The 20,041-nt window shown below is 34.1% G+C and overlaps 1 protein-coding gene across 1 annotated transcript in view; it reads right to left on the reverse strand.

Annotated features, from left to right (window-relative positions):
* Window positions 1-3,056: 3,056 nt before the first annotated feature.
* Window positions 3,057-20,041, reverse strand: part of UBL3 (ubiquitin like 3) — a 96,376-nt gene continuing 79,391 nt past the window's right edge. Inside the window, exons 2-5 of the mRNA XM_069080033.1 lie at window positions 15,476-15,584; window positions 10,062-10,148; window positions 5,670-5,747; window positions 3,057-5,071 (exon numbers count right to left, since the gene is read on the reverse strand). Coding sequence (XP_068936134.1) covers window positions 5,019-5,071; window positions 5,670-5,747; window positions 10,062-10,148; window positions 15,476-15,584 — 327 coding nt within the window. The 3' untranslated portion in view covers window positions 3,057-5,018. The remainder of the gene's footprint in view (window positions 5,072-5,669; window positions 5,748-10,061; window positions 10,149-15,475; window positions 15,585-20,041) is intronic.

Raw genomic sequence — 20,041 nt, forward strand, 5'->3', positions numbered from 1 at the left:
AAGAAAAGTATGAAATGAGAGTCAACAACCTTACTGAAGAAAATAACACCTTAAAAAACATACTAACTCAGATGGCAAAAGAGGCTCAAAAAGTCAATGAAGAGAAGAATGCCTTGAAAAGCCAAATTTGCCAGATGGAAAAAGAATCTCAAAAGCTCACTGAAGAGAATCATTCCTTCAGAATTAAATTGGAGCAAATGGAAGCTAATGACTTTATGAGAAATCAAAATACTATTAAACAGATCCAAACAAATGAAACAATAGAAGGCACTGTGAAATATCTCACTGGAAAAACCACTGACCTGGGAAAAAGATCCAGGAGAAATAATTTTAAAATTATTGGACTACCTGAAAGCCATGATAAAAAAAAAAGAACCTAGAAATCATCCTTCAAGAAATTCTCAAGGAAAATTGCCTTGATGTTTTAGAACCAGAGGGCAAAATAGAGGTTGAAAGAATCCACCAATCACCTCCTGAAAAAGATCCCCAAAAGAAAACTCCTAGGAATACTATAGCCAGGTTCCAGAGTTCCCAGATCAAGGAGAAAATATTATAAGCAGCCAGGAAGAAACAATTTGAATATTGTGGAAACACAATCAGGATAACACAGGATCTGGCAGCTTCTACACTGAGGGATGGAAGGGCTTGGAATATGATATTCCAGAGGTCAAAGAAGCTGGGATTAAAACCAAGAATCACCTACCCAACAAAACTGAGTATCATGTTTGAGGGGAAAATATGGTCATTCAGTGGAATAGAGGACTTTCAAGCATTCTTGATGAAAACACCAGAGTTGAATAGAAAATCTGACATTCAGATATAAGAAGCAAGAGATGCATGAGAAGGTAAACAGGGAAAAGAGATCATAAGGAACTTATCAAAGTTGAACTACTTATATTCCTACATGGAAAAATGATAATTGTAGCTTATGAAATTTTTCTCAGTATAAGAAGAGTTGAAGGGAATATAAATATGTATGTATATATATGCATATATATATATACATACACACATATGTATACATATGAGGGTATATGGGTGTATGAATACATATGTGAGTGTGTGTATATATGTGTACAGGTATACATAGACAGAGAGCACAGGACCAATTGAATAGGAAGGGATGATACTTAAAAGGTCAAATTAAGAGGGGAGAGAGGAATATAATGAGAGGAGATGGGGAGAGAAAGAATGGGGTAAATTATCTCATATAGAAGAGGCAAGGGAAAACTGTTACAATGGAGGGGAAGAACAGGAAGGCAAAAGGGAATGAGTCAGCCTTATTCTCATTGAATTTGGCTTAGGGAATGAATGACATACACACTAAATAGGGTATCTCACCCTACAGGAGAGTAGAGGGGTAGGGGATGAGAAGGGGGATAATGGAAGGGAGGGCAGGCTAGGTGGGAGGGAAGTTGGAAGCACCCACTTTTGAAAAGAGACAGGATCAAAGTAGAGAATAGAACAAGTGGAGGGTGGGATAGGATAGAGGAATATAGTCAGTTTTTCACAATATATCCACTATGGAAATGTTTTGCATAGCTACACATGTACAACCTATATTTAATTGCTTATCTTCCCAGTGAGGGTGGGTGACGAGGGAAGAAGGGAAAGAATCTGGAATTCAATGTTTTAAAATCAAATGTTTGAAAAAAATATATACATATATATATATATATATATATATATAATTATTATTTTACATGTAACTGGGAAATAAGATATACAAGGCCTTGGGGTACAGAGATCCACTGTGCCCTACTGGAAATTTGGAGGAGGATTGGGGGAAGATATGGGAGAGAGCAGATTGGGGGAGAGGATATTCAGTGGGATCGCTGTTTTGGGGTGATGGGTAGGGAAAAATGGGGAAAAAATTTGTAACTCAAATCTTGTGGAAATGAAAGGTGTAAACTAAAAAATAAATTAAAAAAAGAAAAATTAATGAAACAAGGAACACAGTTTTGTGTCACAGTTATTGTATGTGTTGTATCCTCCTATTAATATTGTAAACTCTGTGAGGGCAGGCACCATGTTTTATTCAGTTTCTGCTTCCTCCTAGTTCTTAGAACACTGATCTGCACAAAGTGTGGTACTTAATAACTACTGAAGTTTGTTCATTTAGCAGACTTATTATTTAAATATCTGAGTATACTAATTCTTGATTTCTTTATCCTACATAGCAATTTATAAATAACTAGTGAGTTTCAATTCGACAAACATTAAGTGCCACTCTTTTAATTGCTAAAGAAGATAAAATTCAGCCAAATTTTGGGGCAAAATTTTGCCCTTATGGGCCTTATAACCTTATGGGAGGGAGGAGAAATCTACAAATGTAGATAAAAATAATACAAAATAAAACATAACTAAGAAAGGCAGCAAAACAAGCACTTTGTGATGATAACTTTAAAGACTGAAGGAGGAAGGGTTAGGGAAACAAATTCCATGAAGGTGGCATTTGAGTTGAGCTTTAAAGGAGAGGCAGAAATTCAAAAGCTGAATAAGAACAGATAAGACATTACAGACGTAGAAAACAGCTTGAGAAAGGTATAGAGGCAGAAAAGTGCAAGACTGAATGAGAGACAAAGAGTCCAGTCTGACTGGATAGTAAAGCAGGTAGAAGGGTCTGCATTAGACAGTAATGGTATGCTGGTGCCAGACTATGGCAGTCATCAAATGCCAGGCAAAGGATCAACCAATATGGAAATAATGAAAACTGACTACAGAAGATTGTTTGGAGTACCATACTGACATTAAGAAGATTAGGTTGGCTGCAGAGTTAAGAATGGATTACAGAAAATAGGAGGTGAAAATATGGAAACAAGAGGAGTTATTAGGGAATGATTTATAATAAAGATCAGATCACAGCTATACAATTAAGTATAAATTATAGTAGGGAGAGAATGGAGGCAAGAAGACCTGTTAGGAGACTACTGCAATGTCCAACAAGTCAGGAATGGCACGCCTGCCTAACTAAGTAACCTGTCAGACTATTGTTTGTTAGGTTGCATTGATATGATTCTTGTGTGAGCTATAGTTTAATAAAAAGAGTATAAATATTTAGTATCTATGAATATAATATTTTTAATGAGAGCACAGACTACATAAACTTTTTCATTGTAGTGACTGTGCAGAAATAAATCAGATTAAATATCAAAGAAATACATTGGGAACACATCACAAACTAAATAATATTATATTAAGTAATTTAAAAAACAAGATTCAGAAAAAAATACCAATAGAAAACATAGTTTTTAACCATTATGAGAACTGTTTAAACAATTATTGATCTAATCAAGGACCTCTAAAATTACCATCCAAATGCACTACAATATTTGTTTATTTAGTTTACAGAAGGATTTTATCAATACAGGTTGCAGAAAGAAAATGTTTAGTGCTATTTACAATTTTTTAAAACTCTGCTCTATACAAATTTAATTCTGATCAGTATGAACAATATTTTTGTAGATCTACTGCATATAAAGCCTTTTCATCAAAGCAATAACAATGAATAAAATAACCTGAATACATTTAAATGATGTTGACCATCTGGAAACGTTTACATGTATGTTTAAGGGCTGTGGACACTTATTAAATACAGAACACAATGTCAGCCTGTGACTTTAATTTCTGTGAAGGCTAAAGCTATTTATATGGAATAATGTTCTATTATACTACACGCCAATCTATATTTAAATTCTATAGTTAAGTATTTTATAAGATTTTTATTAAATATATTCTACACATATTTGTAATTTCACCCAGGAAGAATTTCTTCCTAGTGAAAAAATATAAAATCTTTTATATTTTTACAGTTTTAGATGAAACTAGATCATGCTTTAGTGCTGTGCAAATTTCTTGAGCATATCAACTTTTAAATTATTGGTATGAAAACAAAAGAATGGCATCACTTTAAATCACGTATGCTTTAAAATCAGCTTTTGATTTTAATACAATTGCAAGCACTAATACCAAATGCAGATTACATAAACAAAACTAGTACTATGGCAAAGAGGTTGTTTTTTTTTAATATTAAGAATTTGTTTGAAATGTCTAATGAATAAGCATGACATTGGACACTAAGGTACAAATGAAAAAAGATTACTGGAAAAAAAACCCATCAATTTGCTGATATTCAGATACATAAAATTGATCAGTAGATGAGGTTTTCTAATAGTTATGCACAATAATAAAAGCCTATGGACTACAGGAAATTACCCCTCCCATATTAAGGCTAGGAAACACTCTTTGCCCTATTTGTGCTGTATGAACAAGCACTCGACTAATGTATGACCAAAGAGTGCACATCATAATGAAGACAATTAAACAGCCCTCTGCAGAGTGCTTTAAATAACAGGCACATTGTTTTTTCATTTGTTGCAGTTAAAATGTCACACTCAGTTTAATTAGTATCCTATGCCAGTGTTGCCGCCAAGGGTAACTTTGGTAGAATTCACTGAACAGTTTAGTTTATTTTCCATTTTTCTCCTGCCTCTTTTCTGTTAAAAAAAAAAAAAGTTGGCCATTAATGAACATTATTAATTACTGAGTGTTTTTCCAGTATGGAATTTATAGTAGATTATTTCTAGGTGTCATGGACAGAGTTACAAATTCAATTGATGAAAATAATGAAATAATGTCAACCATTTTTAGTGCAAATTGCATTTGGAACGCTTGATTTATTAGTTCTCTGGATGAAGATTTTTATGGCAGCAAAATGGTTTCTGCTCTGGAAGATAACACATTAGCTTTTTCCCCCCTGGGTTGACTGCATTCAAAAACCAATGAATTATAAGATTGCTCAACATAAAAATAACTAGAAATAAAAAAATCATAGTGAAAATGTTCTTGAATCTCTTCTTGCAAGAGAGAATGCAACAACAGTGTTCATGTAATATTTCAGTTCCATGGATTTACAGACTGTTCCTAAGCATGTCTGAAGCAATGTCAGATCTCTTCTATCCCAGCAGCATGAAAGACAAAGACTTATATTACACCACACTTAGCAGAAACATCAGTGTTTACAGGATCACACAACAATTGCTTTCTCCAGTCTTTTCACGGTTCCTCTGACCTGTGCAAAATGAATAAAAGATCTATTTACAAGCTAGAAACTGGTTTCAAAAAAAACCCAAAACACTTTATCCAAGGTAAATACAGTTATCAACCTAACACAACTTTAAAATTTTGCATTTACAAATGCTGAGCAGCTAGGTGGCATTCTAGTAGCTAGAATGTCAGACCTAGATTCAGGAAGACATCTTCCTGAGTTCAAATCCTGTCTCAGACACTTGCTAATAACTCTGTGACTCTAGGCAAGTCTCTTAAACCTGTTTGCCTCAGTTTCCTCATCTATAAAATGAACTGGAGAAGGAAAAGGCAAATCACTCCAGCTTCTTTGTTAAGAAACCCCAAATGGGATCACGAAAAGCCAGACATGACTGAAAACAACTGAACAACAATTTATATGTACTAAAGAATTGTAATAAATGCTTTTTTAAAAAATTACCATGTCCCAGAACGTTTCATTATTTGCTTGACAAGAACTACTCATAAACTGAAGATTAACTATCTTTCCTTTGGAAAGTCCAAGGAAAGCCATGACATTTCTGAATGCTTGCCCATGTGTCCCTAGAGTTAGACCTCTCTTTAAAACACAGCTCACAGCTTACCTTGAGAATTTGGTTCTGGCAATGTCTCTCTAGCCACCAAATGCATCACTGTTGTTTTGCCAAAAGGAAGTTTTAATGCTGTATGAAAAATAGAGTAAATACATTAATTTTTGGCTAAAGAGAATTGAAAGCATCTTTTTAACTAGATTAGTTCCTTTTACTTAGCTTTAATAAGATAACTGTACTTCTACACAACAAAATTTTATATCTTTAAAAGATCACAGTTTAAAAATGAAATATATTCTCATCACCAATAAGCAGAAAAATTAACTCACTCGCTCATTCTTAACAAATATTTACTTAACATCTGCTATGTACAAGGCGCTGTGCTAGCATTGTGTGGGTGTTTTGAAGAAGAATAAGACACTGCCCTTTTCCTTGTGGAGCTTATAATCTATTATTGAAAGAGTAACATCTAATTATTTTGAAAACTAGAAGGTGCCAAACATCAGTCTCATATGTTAACAGTTCCATGTCTGATTTTCAAACTACAACACCTAAGTAATACCTATATTTTGACAACTATTAGTTAATCTTGTGAGAAAATAAATTTTTATTTACTAGAATTATAAAACTATGGACATTAAAGGTAGAATTCGCAATTTTTTTAATCATCAGCATCCTCTACATTTATATAATGCTTTACATTTTTTAAAGCTATTTGTTTCACACAGATGATCTTATTTGATTTGGATCCTGTCAGATAAGCTTAGCCACATACTTGTTTTTAAAGGGGAAAACAACAACTGAGAACCTTTTTTTTCCTAAATTAGGAAAAATGTTAGGCATTATAATTGGGATACACTTTTTTCTCTAATTATAAGCTAAAAACCCAAACAATCACTGGACCAAACAGATTTCTATAAACCAAAATAAAGTAAATCATGCAGAAATTTCATTTTAAGGTTTCTTCCCTTACAACCATTTTTCTAAGAAGGTGGGTTTAAGAGAATCACTGTCCTGGCATTGTTCACAAAAAGTTTTACAGGTTCTTCAAGTTTCCACAGTAAATTACTTTGTTATTCTGTAGATAATATTACAAACTGAGTAAATCTGTTTTTCTGCATTGGTGTTTCCAATAGTCATAATGCTCATTTATTTCTACTGCCATTCAGTTTCTGATTTCTCATCTCTACCTATGAAAGAGTTTAAGATCATTATTCAGTAATAAAACTCAATTATCTGCTATTCTGATCACTGGCATATAGAATAATTAATATGCAAACAAAAAATAAAGCTCTAGCTTTCCTCAACATTTTTCATAAAGGTCAATGCCTATACAGTTTAAGGGGAGAACTGTTTTAGAGTGCCTTTTCTCAAACCTTTCAAATTTCAAAAATGGGGACAAGGACCTTCAATGAAGTGAGAAAAAAATGGTGCAAGGAAATTTAAATTATCTTGCTGTGTTGCATTTCTGTTGTATCCATTTGCTTAGGCTTGTGATTTCCTTGGCAGATTGGCCACTTTTCTATAACTTCATGGTTTTAGAGAGCTGCCTGGTACACTGAGAAGACAGTGACTTGTTCAGTGTTACAACTGCCAGCATGTGTTAGAGACAGGATCTGACCCTCGGATCATCCTGACTCCAAGGCTGACTCTATACTCATTATGCAAGCATGTCTCTCTACTTTATATAGGAGATAAAAACACACTGTGATTATCATGACTGTTTTACTTAACATGGAAATATAAATTAGACTTTCATTACATAACCTATCCAAAATTTTTTTTGGAAAAAAAGATTTATTACTTCTACACTGTAACTGCATTTAAAATGTACATACATGAACTTGAATACAAAACCCATACCACTGTAGGCTGGTCACTTATAAATGAATTTTTTGGTAATGGTAACCCATTAAACAGGGAAATACAAAATAGACCTCAATATTGCAGAGTCTCCTACTATAAGCTCTAGCAGGTCCTATACTAAGATGGAAAGGCTTTGAGATAGATTTAAGCCTCTTGAACTTAATTAAGTTTGGATCTATATTTTTGAGTATATTTGGTTACTTAAGGAGGCTTTAAACTTTTGTGCCTATGTTATAAATGCAGCAACCTTCTTAATTTAGAGTAGATTCTGTGTTTAAAGGAGGCATCATTTATCCCAACAGGGCAGAACTGCAATCCTACTCATAACACGCTACCTCTCAGTAATGTATTAGACACATTCATAATTTGTATTTAACTGCAGGATTTCTGTGTCTCTGTAAATTTCTATATTTGTTTGAATTTAACTTAATTGCTGTGTTCCACATTTTAAATTCATTTCATGAACATTTATAAAGTACAAGTGCTATGTGCAAGGTACTGTGATAGGCACCAAAGATACAAAGACAAAATGAAAAAAAAAACCAACTCCTTAACATGCTTATATTTTGCTGGATAAAGTGAATTATTTAGGGAAGAAGATATGTTTCCAGACTCCCAAAGTCAGCCATAAACCTGCAATACACTTGAATTAGTGGAATCAGATTAAGTAAGATAGGGGGGAAAAAGCACTGTGAATTTCTTCTTGTACACTTTCTTGAAGCTGGGCTTTTTGGCACTCTCCTGATTCTCCTATTTCTGACTGTTCTTTCTCATTCTCTACTGACTCATCATCAACATCACCCCCTCTAATTGTGGGGGCCTCCAAGTCTCTGTCCTAGGTTATCTTCTTGACTCCACACTGTCGTTTTGTAAGCTCATTATCCCATTAGTTTAGTCTCTATATATACATCCAGCCCTGGTCTCTCTCCTGAGCTTTAGTCCCTCATCACCAGTTGCCTATAAGATATTTCAAACTGGATGTTCTACAGACATCTTACGCTCCACATGTCCAAAACCAGATTCATGGCCTTTAAGCCTAAACCCTAATCTCTTCCAAACTTCCCTGTTTCTATCAAAGGTACCACCACTATCTTTGGAGTCTCTGGGTCCATAAGTTTGGCGTTATCCTGAAATTTCCACCTTTCCTTCAGTTTCCAAATCTTGCCTTTTCTCTCTTTATATTATTTCTCACTTTTAACTTATTCTCTCCCCTCATGTAGCTTCTTCAACTGTCATTTACATCCTCATCACCTCTCACCTAGATTATTACAGCAACCTTTAAATTGGTCGGCCTGCCTCTCTGGTCACTCCAGTCCATCTTACATATTTGTTGCCACAAATCATTTTCCTTAAATATGGGTCTGACCATGTGACTTCTCATTCAGGCAAGTCCAGCAGCTCCCTGTTGCTTCAACCATAGAAGAAAAAACTCCCTTTTGCCTTTTAGAGCCCTTTACAACCTAGTCTCAGTCCATTTTTCCAGCCTCATTGGACAGTACTCCCCCCCTCATACTCTGATTCAAACTGGTCTTCCCTCAGGACAGGAAAGGAGCAAAGGAAACTGAAGGAGGACCAGGGGAGAGCAGTGTGAGCAGAAATGTAGACAAGGACCATAGAGGTCTTTAGTGCTTTCTATCTTTAGTTTCTGAGGATTTTTATGTAATACTAATATAATTGGGTTAATTCAATTAAAATAAAAACATCAAATTGTTGGTAATGTGCACATTTTTTAAAAAATGGCTTACTAGAAATTTCTACTTTTCAGCCATGTAGATAATGATATAAATGTTTTGCTGAATTTCTGCTCTCCCTCTCGAGTGTCCCCAAAATCTTCCTTAGAATTTTTATTCCTGCACAATAACTCATTCTATCATATCCAAAGGACATGATAATTTTATCCCAACAGGGATATTATTCATATGACTTTGGGAAAGTCAATCAACTCCAGGAGGTCAGTTTTCTAATCTGTAAAATGAGAGAGGTGGACCAGATGATCACTAAGGTCCCCTCCAGCTTTAAAATTCAATTCTTTGATGATTCTAACATATAAAACAAAAATGAAACTTAATTACAGAAAATATAAACCACAAGGGGGCACCCTCAAGCTGCATTTCTACAAACATTCATGCAAAAACCCATTCATTTTTGCTCCTCACATGACTAGCAACTCTACCCTGAGAAAGAATGTCCTTTACTTATTATTTTTAAGTTGTTTCCTATCATATCATGACCACAATATTATTGCAATAAATTATCAAAAATACTGCAAAAATATTATATGTGTATACACACACATAAACATATGTATATATGTATATGTGTACATATACACATATAATTATAAATGATATATAATTAAAGAGCATTCCTCTCAAATGACAGTCTTCCAACTATGCCATATGGCTTTCTAACTACAACAAAAAGGAGTCTGATTCATAAAAGGTTAAATACTTGGGTTTAGCAAAATATTAAATATTAAGAAGGAATCATACAAAAAACAAACAAAAAGTAACCTAACAGAAGCTACAACAAAGCCTACCCCTCAATGGTAAATTGCTTCTACCAAAATGATTTCATTACCTCCTAGTGTCACATTTCCATGTAGAAATCGTCCTTGATAAATAAGTCGAAGAATGTTTGGACTGCTAACCTGTTCTTCTTCCCAGTCTGAAAAGAAACCAGAGAATTAGTCATATGAATTCCAAATGATAGGTAGGGAGTTTTCTGATCTAGTTTCAACCTTGGCAAGACACAATAAGGAAGGAAAAGTCTTAGCAGTTTTTGCAAAGGCATGGATATGGGGAGGGTGTAACATTATGCACAGTGTATCACTAACAATAATGGGAAATACATATTGAGACATTTCTGAGGTTTTAGCTCACACTCAGCAAATTGGAAAAAAAATGACAAAGGACAGAAAAATATTATAGGCTAGAGGGGCTATAGGAAGGCTGGCAAACTGATGATAGAAAATAGGAATTGATCCAACCAGTCTGGAAAACAGTTTGATTGATGTGAGAAAAGTAAATGCATTGCATGACCCTCAAAGAGATCAGAGACATGAGGGGAGAAAATCCACTATCTGCTGAAATATTCATAGCAACAACACCTCCTAAGATAGAAAAACAAAGAAGATATCCATTCATTGATTAGGAGGTAGCTGAATAAACCATGACATAGAACTGCAATGGAAAAATTACTGTACTATAAGAAAAAAAAATGTGTCTCTATGGCTCTGAGTTTTTAAATGACTGATCCTAGAGCTTGACCCAAGAAAGTCAGTTTCTGTTTTGGCTCTTTGCATCCATATAGACTTACTCTAGGAAATCTCCAAATATGTATTAGGTACATCTCATGTCTAGGTTTTCACACATGTGGATAAAAGGGGTTCCCAGCTCCTATACAAGTATTCAAGACATTACAACTATATTGGGTAGCAATGCAGAATGGTGTAGAAGAGGCAAAGAACTCATAGAAGGCTACAGACATCAGAAAACCCTCAGTACTTTCCAAGAGCTCATAAGCAGATTCAGAAAACACAGAAAGCACTCAGATAGTGCATAAATGACCCTCAAAGATGAGCTAAACATGGTATTCTAGGGAGACCCATTTTTCCATAGGAAACAGATTTTGGTCATCCTGAGTCTACAAGATAAGGGTAAAGCTGGGCTACCAGGGAACTGCCCTCTCCCTCTCTCCTCTGCTCATGTCTGTCCCTCCTCTTCTGACCAAATGTATTTCTCTTTTGTTTCCCTTTTTAACTTGCTCTCCATTAAGATAGTATAGTGCTCTAAGTTCCCTGTTCTTAACTTAAGAAATAAGTTGAATTATTTTATCTTTCTCTGTGAAGAATGGGTAGGGTGGACAACAACTCAACAAATCTGCAATTGGTTGTTGTACATACACACACACACACACACACACACACACCTTGTTGGATTTCTTTCAGTGTCAGTAGCCCTTCAGAGAGAAAAAGCTACTCTATTTCTGGCTTAAGTCCTGATGCTGCCCTATAACTGTAGGTCTATAAACTGTTTTAAAGTGGTAGGACTGACTCTATTATGGATATCCCATTCCAATTTTTGCACAGTGATAAAAATATTATTTTCAATATCAACAACTGATTCACAAACTACTAAAGGAGAATATATTATACTATTGTGAACTATCTCTTACATTAGGATAGGATTATTTGAATTTGGATCTTTAAAAATTCCTATTTTTGTGCTAATTGTTATGTATATTACTGGGTCAGAATACAAGTCAACAGACCTAAGAGATGAGTTCCCTCCTTATCTCAACCACATAGAAACCTCTTCTTCCTTCAAGGCTTCCTCATGCAAAGTGTTTCTCACTCCTCTCCCCACTCCAGCTGTCAGAGCTCTCTCCTTCCTGAAATTACTTTGTATTTACATTTCCCTGTGTGTATGTATAAAATTTAGAGTGGGATCAATACTTTCATTTACTGATGTGTGGTTTATTTACTCTAGAGATTATCTGCAGCAAATTCTCAAAATAGTTTCCCATGTCACATGGCAAGTATTACTGGGAACTGCCTCCCCACCCCCCAACTAATTTTAATATTGCTTGGATTAAAGATAATTATTAATGAAAAAAATTTACTCCTTTCTCCTCTCAAAGTATAATATACTCCAAGATAAGTAATACAGAGATGAACATTTTTTGTTTGATCTCTCCTTCCTTGGACTTTTTACATAACACTTTTTCAGGTACCTCTCTTACATTTATCTTGTTCTAGTCTTCATTATTATCACTTATATGCATAATAACATAATAAATGCTCTATCTCAGCAGGGAAAACATCTTATTTATCTCTATCTCTCTACAAGGAGTAGCCCAATGCTTTCTTTGCACATGATCAGATATGGTTGCATATGTGAAAATGCTTTCTAAATTCAATGTATTATACAAATATAAGGCATTATTATTCAATGATTTTCATAGAGATTTATCTATCACTAACTAAAAATAATAGGAAAGCTACACAAAATTATATGAAAATGTTAATCTCTCCAATACTACTAAAAATTTTTAAAGCCTTATTGTGGTCCCTAATGACTTAACCACAATCTGTTTAAATAATGTGACCCAATGCAATAGAATGTTAATAAAATTATTCTAAATCAAAAGGTCATTGATCCAAATTCTGATACTGAAAAAGACAAGTCTTGGAGACACTCATTGTACTCATCTAGAAACTATAAGGGGATATTAGGGTGAATAAAGAAACTATTTCCCTCCCCCCAAAAAGGAGATAAAAATATATATACAAATAATTGTGAAAACAAGGCAGAATGTGATAAGTGCCTGAAGAGGGATACAAATAATAGTAATAATTTTTGCTGTTCAGTCATGTCTGACTCTTCATGATGCCATCTGAGTTGGTTTTATTTGGGGGGGAGGGGTAAATATACTGAAGTGGTTCTCTATTTTCTTCTCCATCATTTTACAGATGAAAAAAACTTTAAGTGCCTGAGGCCTAGGAAGATGAATCTTTCTGACTTAAGTCCAACACTAGTCACCCCAAAATAATAATAGCTCACAATTGTATAGCACAACTCATGATTTATAAACTTAGGTCCTCACAACGATCATAAGAGGCAGGTAGACAGAAGTAATCTTTCTTCTCTTTGAAGAGGAGATTTTTGCCTGGGGTGCATCAGGATTAGAGAAGGCGTTGCAGAGAAGCTAGAACTTGAGATAGGTCTTGAAAGTTATCAACGCAAAAGATTTAGGAATAAGGGGATGACATTTCAAGCAAAAGGAAAAGTCTAATCAAAGTTGCTCCTTTTTTCTGGAGAAGAGGGTGCTAAAAAAAGTACTGGGGGTTAAAGCTAGAAAGGCAGTTTTAGCACCAGTCTGTGGAAGCTTCTGAATTCATTCAGGCTGCGTTTGAATTGTATCTTATTAGGCAATGTGGAGCCATGGAAGGTATCTAAACTGGGCAATGTTCTAACCACAGTTGTACTTTTACTAGTAAGACTGTTACCATCTTACTACCAAAGTACAAAATGGATTAGAGGAAAGAAGATGGCAAGTTAGTGCAATAGGCCCAAAGAGAAGTAAAATGAGGACCTAAACTAGCCTACTGAGTGAGGGAATGGAAAGAAAGGAACTAGAAGGACATTTCAAAGGCAGAATGGACACATTTGATTGTTTATTTGGATATCAGGATCAAGGAGAGGTTAAGATTTGAGGAAATGGTGTTGACAGCAGAAATAAAGAAAGTAAAAGAAAAAAAGCAGGTTTTTGGAGAAGATATTTAAATTCATCCAGGAATAAATTATGTACACATAACACAAGGGTTCCTTGTGGAATTGCTTGGACAAGTGGCTGGGCAGACTTTGAAAAAGAATGAAACAATATTTTCCTAAGTCTCTTCTTCATACTTCATGCAATTTCTCTTTAATTAGTTTTCTTTTAATTTCACTCAGCCTCATTCTTTCAAAACCTCAATGACTCTAGGGGCAACTAGGTGGCATAGTAGATAGAGAACGGGCCCTGAAGTCAGGACGACCTAAATTCAAATCTGGCTTCAGACACTTGACACTTACTAGTTGTGTGACCCTGGTCAGGTCACTTAACCCTGATTGCCTCATCCCCCCCAAAAAACCACCACCTGATTGGCTCCAATTCTACCTACTTTCCAATCATACATATTCTCCTGCCCCTGCCTTCCAACAGCCCCCAAGCTTTAGTGAGGAACAGATTCTGTCATAGCCCCAGCCTCAGATAAAAATGCTTGAATTCAGGGACCAATATTCACCTATGGATTATAGGAAGAGGGGCAAAGTAGTGATTAATTTTTATATACAGAAGTGATTCTGCATGAAAAGTTTTGTCCTTAAAAATTCCATTTTTCAAAGTCATTTACTAGTTTCTGCTTATGAACTAAATTAAGTCAGCTGAAAATGTCATATCACTCAGTCTCTCCTATAAAAATGGCTTAGAAAAGTCCAGAAGAAAGAGGCTAATCAGATAAGAGACACATTGCAGAGAGAATCTCAGAGGAGGAGAGATCTACTACAGAAAAAATTTAATAGAAAATGGAGATTTTGTGCCAAATAGAGGTTTTAGTTTTATTTTAAGAAGTAGGCTACTTCAAACTGGCTTTTTTAAAACACAAAGGAGAAACTAACAGATTTCCTGACCTCATGACTCTGTAGAGTGGAAAGATCTTATTAACCTGTAATTATAAATGGCCTTTGAAAAATAGCTTTGAGCAATGCATAAGAGAAGGGGCTAACATAAATATGCTCCAATTTAAAAAAAAAAAGCATTTTGCTTGTATTTAAATTTTCTTTTTCACTGTTTTGGTATTTATTTATTTTTAAATAAATATCTCATGGCCTTTTTCATAGAGAACAGAAAAGGGTACAGATAAAGAGACTTGATACTTATGTTTCCTGTACATAGAAAATGCAGGTAGAATACTAAAGGTTTCTTAGTTTCTAGTTCTAAGGTTGAACTATATTGTTATTCATTCTAGTTGTGCTACCATTACTAATATCATCAACAAGAGGAGGTAGAATAGAAAAATGAAAAACATCAAAAAGGCTCTAACAAGCTCCTCTGGGACTTGCTTCAACTCCTAAAGAATGATGGGATTGCCATAGGCTTTAGTTAGCTAGCAACTTAGGACCTCTGTCTCTGGGCTGGAGGCTACAGACTAAAACCAGATTTTAGGTATAAAACAAAGTCACAGACACAATCAAGGTAGGGGAACTCCAGATGGAGGTTATGAGATTAGGCCACTGTTACTCCCAATTACATCATGAAACTCTTAGCAGAGCTCATCAGAAAAAGGAATTTTGTGGCCATCATTATTTCAGTTCCCTTAATATGACACCACCCTTGAAAACACATAGAATAATATGATTTAGAGATGTAAAGAACATAAGTCTTATGATCCCAGTTATTTTAAATTATAAAAACATATAATCTAACATACATCATGAGAAAAGGCTACTCACCCATTGGCCAATTGTCATATACATGCTTTGCAATATCTGCTGCTGAATCATTAGGAGAAAACAGGAATTCTTTAGTTTTGCCACTCACTAAGATGAGTCGTAAATTTATCTGAAAGGAAAAAAATAATCTTTTGAAAATAAGGCTTATTATTTTACAATAAAAAGTGATCACATAAAGTCTTTTAATTCAATCATGTAATAAAATTTAGTCACACATACAACCATTGTGACAATTTTCATCTATCAAAAACAAAAAACTTTTCAACTTTGTTCAGTTTAATATGCCCCAAATAACAATACTGCAATACCTTGAAATTTAAGACCATTTTTAAAAGAAGTAAAAATGTAGTAGTCTTATTAGACTTGCTTTAAATCTATTTCATAAAAAATCTTTTTTCAAGAGCTTTGCATTTCTCTTCACACATCCTCAAAAGAAAACACTGATGTTGTTTTAAAATTCTTCTATAATCTTTTAGAAAAACAATTACCTCCCCAAAGATTTATTTTTTTCATGTTACTTTACCTTTATGATCAGTAAACAATAAAAAAATCCTATAAAGACTGCCATTCAGTCTTGGCACTGCATTTTAGAAAGAAAATTTGTGATTGTCAAAGTGCTATTTATTTGAATACACACACAGATGTACGTGCATGCACGTGCATGTAAACACACACACACACTTTGGAGATCAACCAATACAACTGGACATAGCTAAAAAAAATTTCAAGAATTATTCAATTATAGATTCTATAAGCATTACTGTTATGAATAGTTTCACTTCATAAACAAAAAATGCAAATGTTTCTGTTTCACATTTAAAGTCTTTAACTCCAGTCCAGCTTTCCATACAGTACATTCCTACCCCTAACTCTTTGTGGTCCATCCAAACTGGCCTATCTGTGGTGCTTCACATATAGGATTACAAGCTCCTATCACCAATCCTTTCCACAAGTTGTCTCCTGTGCCTGGAAAGTACTGCCTTCTCATCTCTACCTTTTGGAATCCATTTTCTTCAATGGTCAGTTCAAACACCCCCTTCCATCTTGAGATCAACAAAGACTATGATTCTCCTCAGCTGCTAATGTTTCCTTCTCTTTTGCCCTCCCTCCAATTGTCTTTTAACTTGTACATATAGTTTTCCCCATCTAATTTAAGCTCCTTATGGGCAAAGGGACTATTTTGTTTTTGTATTTGTATATGTATACCCAACACCTAGTACAGTTATGTGTATTAGCCAACATGGTTGGATCTAAAAAATACTTGTTGACTGATATCTTCTCAGGTATGTTATAGTGGGTTATCCCCTTTTGGATACAGATTGAACTAGATCCCATCTGACTCTCAAATTCTATGATCCATATCATTTAATATGGAATAGGGAATGAACTGCTGATTTCTTTGGTATGGAAACTTCCTCTGTCAATACAAATGTGAAATTCAGCTCCTTTTCTTCAACCTGGCATTCTGCTTGAAATTATCAGTCTGGAGATTTAATTCTTTGTTTTTAATTGCTCTATTTTATACCTCTGTTATTTATAGAAATTTGATCATTTCTTTCTGGTTCATGCTTTCTTTAAACTATAATTTCATGGGCAAAATTCTTATGCTGTAATGGTTTTCCTATAAATTATTTTATTTTATTTTTTGCCTTTTGGAGGGCAGGGCAATTGGAGTTAAGTGTCTATAAACCATTTTATTAAGTAACTTATGATACCCATGGAAAAATGATTCAGTATTTTATTCAATGTCCAACTTGCTACCAAAAAATCAGGGTAATCTTTAAGGTATAATTTTTTTCTACTTTAATAACAGACATTAGTGAGACCTTCCTGGAGCTTCTCCTACCCTAATGAAGTCTAGAGAAATTTTTGCAGATAACTTTCTCTTGTAAATAGAATAATTTGAATGAGGGCCTAATATAAACTAATTTTAAGCCTCCAAAAAGAACTACCATTGATTGTCACAAATAACACTTTGTGTAAAACTTTGATATCATAAAAGTGTTATTTGTATAAAAACTTAGGAAGTTTTGAATTTATTTTAGATTGAGTTAAAAATATAGATGCTTAGGCAATACTGAGGATATAACTCAGTAAGCATTAATGACTAAACCTTAATAAGGTAGTTTTGAGTGTCTTGAAGCAATTACAATAGTCCAGTAAAGAGTTAACTGAGGTCCATGCTAGAGAAAGGAGTGATACATGGGTTGTACAGGTAGAACAACATTTGGCAACTGGTTAGATATGGAGAGTGAAGAAGTAATTAAGATCCCTAGGTTAAAAACCTGGGTCCAGGGAAGGATGAGAGCACCCACCACATAAATAGTGTAGTTAGGAAAGGGGGTGTGTTTGGGGGAAAAGAATGATGATCTTAGTATTAGACATGTTGACGCTTGAGGTAGCTAAACCATGTTTTTTCTTAAATTTGACTGCACATATATCTTTTTTTTAGATGTGACTAATTCTTATGTAGCAAAAAGAAAATCAGAAATATAAATTAACATGCAAGCTTCTTACTACTTGAGGTGTATAGAATGGAAGGCTGCTTCCTATTTGAAATAAGGAATGAAAAAAATGTGACATTAATGTGGTAATGTTTGGGAAATTAAGGAAATTTTATTAGAATACAAATCCAATTTTCCCATTTGCCATCAAATTTTCAGATCTTTTTGCCCCCTAGTTTTATTTTGTAAGTTCAAAAGACATTACTTCTTACAAAATAATACACATTTTAAAACTCTACTGAAATCAAAAAAGTATATGAAGATATTATAGAAGTCTGGCTAAAAGAAAACCACCAGGATATTGCCAAGATTCTCTTCCAAATTAAAAAAAAAAAACAACTAAGTAACCTCATTTATATATGTATCTTACTGTCTGGATTAAGTTTGCAAAATTCTTAGCATTCCATGCAACAAAACTGACCCATCGTATATTTTATGGACTTTAATTGGCATGACACCTTCCCCTCCACATTTCAAAATCAATGGCCTAAAAGAAAAGCTTTATATAGTCCATTCCTACTTAACAGTATAAAATTCTGTCAATTCGGATGGCATATCAGTTCAGGAGTTCAAAGGTGGCTTTAAAAATTAGTTATTTAAAAGATACAACTTGGGAGTAAGAAATAGACCCAGGAGAAGAGAGAAATAAATTAATTTCTGGTAGAGTTTGCCGTTCTGATGAGCATTAGAGCTATTCTAAATTGAAAACAGCTAAGTGGAAGGGTTTTTTCAGTCTGCATTTTCAAGCCTGCAATTTAAAATAAAACACAAATCCTAACTTGCTGAATGCAGATTGTGCACCAGCTGCCTGAAACATGTCAAGGCAATATTTCTTTCAGTTTCTTTGATCTTGAAATGCAATTCCAAATGTGTTTGGGGAATGGAGAGAGTAGTTCTTTTAAAAATAGGGACACTTTACTCTTATATTCTTTGCCATTCTTCTTGTAGCTTTCACAAAGAAAAATCATAATTGAAGACCTAGAATCAAACAAATGTTGAGAGTTCTTTGCAATGTAATTGTAATAAGAAATATCAACTTGTGGTTACATGGCTTGTGATAAGAAAAGATCAAGTTAGTTTATAGTTATTGGTCCTTCAGCCTTTTTTGCTCTTTTTCTTTCCTGAGTCAACTAGTTGGATTTATAAAGTACTTTGGAAAGTAACATTAATCAACCTAAACAGTAAAGGTAGGTTAGTATGTTTTTTATAATTTGCATAATTTCCAAATGAAGGTTTGCATATCTCTTTACACATCCTCAAAAGAAAACACTGATGTTTTGTTTTAAAATTCTTCTATAATCTTAGAAAAACAATTACCTCCCATATATAATGGGTATAATTTCCAAATGAAGAAAAAGAAAGAGTAAATAAATTGCTATATTCAAAACCATAGTGAGTCTAGTCTTTGCCCTTGCTTACATTCATAACACTGCCTTGATTTTAGGCCCAAAAGATGAGCGTATTGTATTATTTCAACAATTATGTTTTAGATTCTGATGATAAAAAACAAAACAATGAGTTACTATAATCTTAACCTGGAAAAATATCAGGAGCAACAAACGCTTTCATAATGGAAAATTTATAACAGCTAGGTGATCGTCTTGTTATTGGTCATAGCTACATTTTAAATGTACTTTAATAAATACCTTCTTAGACTTGGATAAATTCTATTATCAAAAAGTCTTTCCAGTAAATCTATACTACAATGAATATATAAACTCAGTTACCACCACCAGCAATCCCCACATAATAAGTCTACTACCTAATAAACAGAACTGTTCAAATATAGAATGGGCTGATGCAGGAGGCAGGGACTCTCCCTCCTAAGAGGATTTCAAGTAAACGTTTAATGATGACACTTGGTGATATTTTAGAGAAGTTCAGTGTATTGGTTGGTCTAGATGGATTCTGATGCCCTCTTCAAATATGAGATTTTGAGATGATGTATTGGTTATGTAAAATATTCATTTAATGACAGATATTTTCATTATTTTAGACCTTAGTCAAATTCAATATTCAAGTATTTTAAAGAGAATATCAGCTTGTGTAAAAGACAGCTGCT

Source organism: Petaurus breviceps, unplaced genomic scaffold (genome assembly GCF_028583685.1).
Source record: "Petaurus breviceps papuanus isolate PSGF00001 unplaced genomic scaffold, PetGlider_PUasm1.0 91133, whole genome shotgun sequence".
NCBI classification, from domain to species: domain Eukaryota; kingdom Metazoa; phylum Chordata; class Mammalia; order Diprotodontia; family Petauridae; genus Petaurus; species Petaurus breviceps.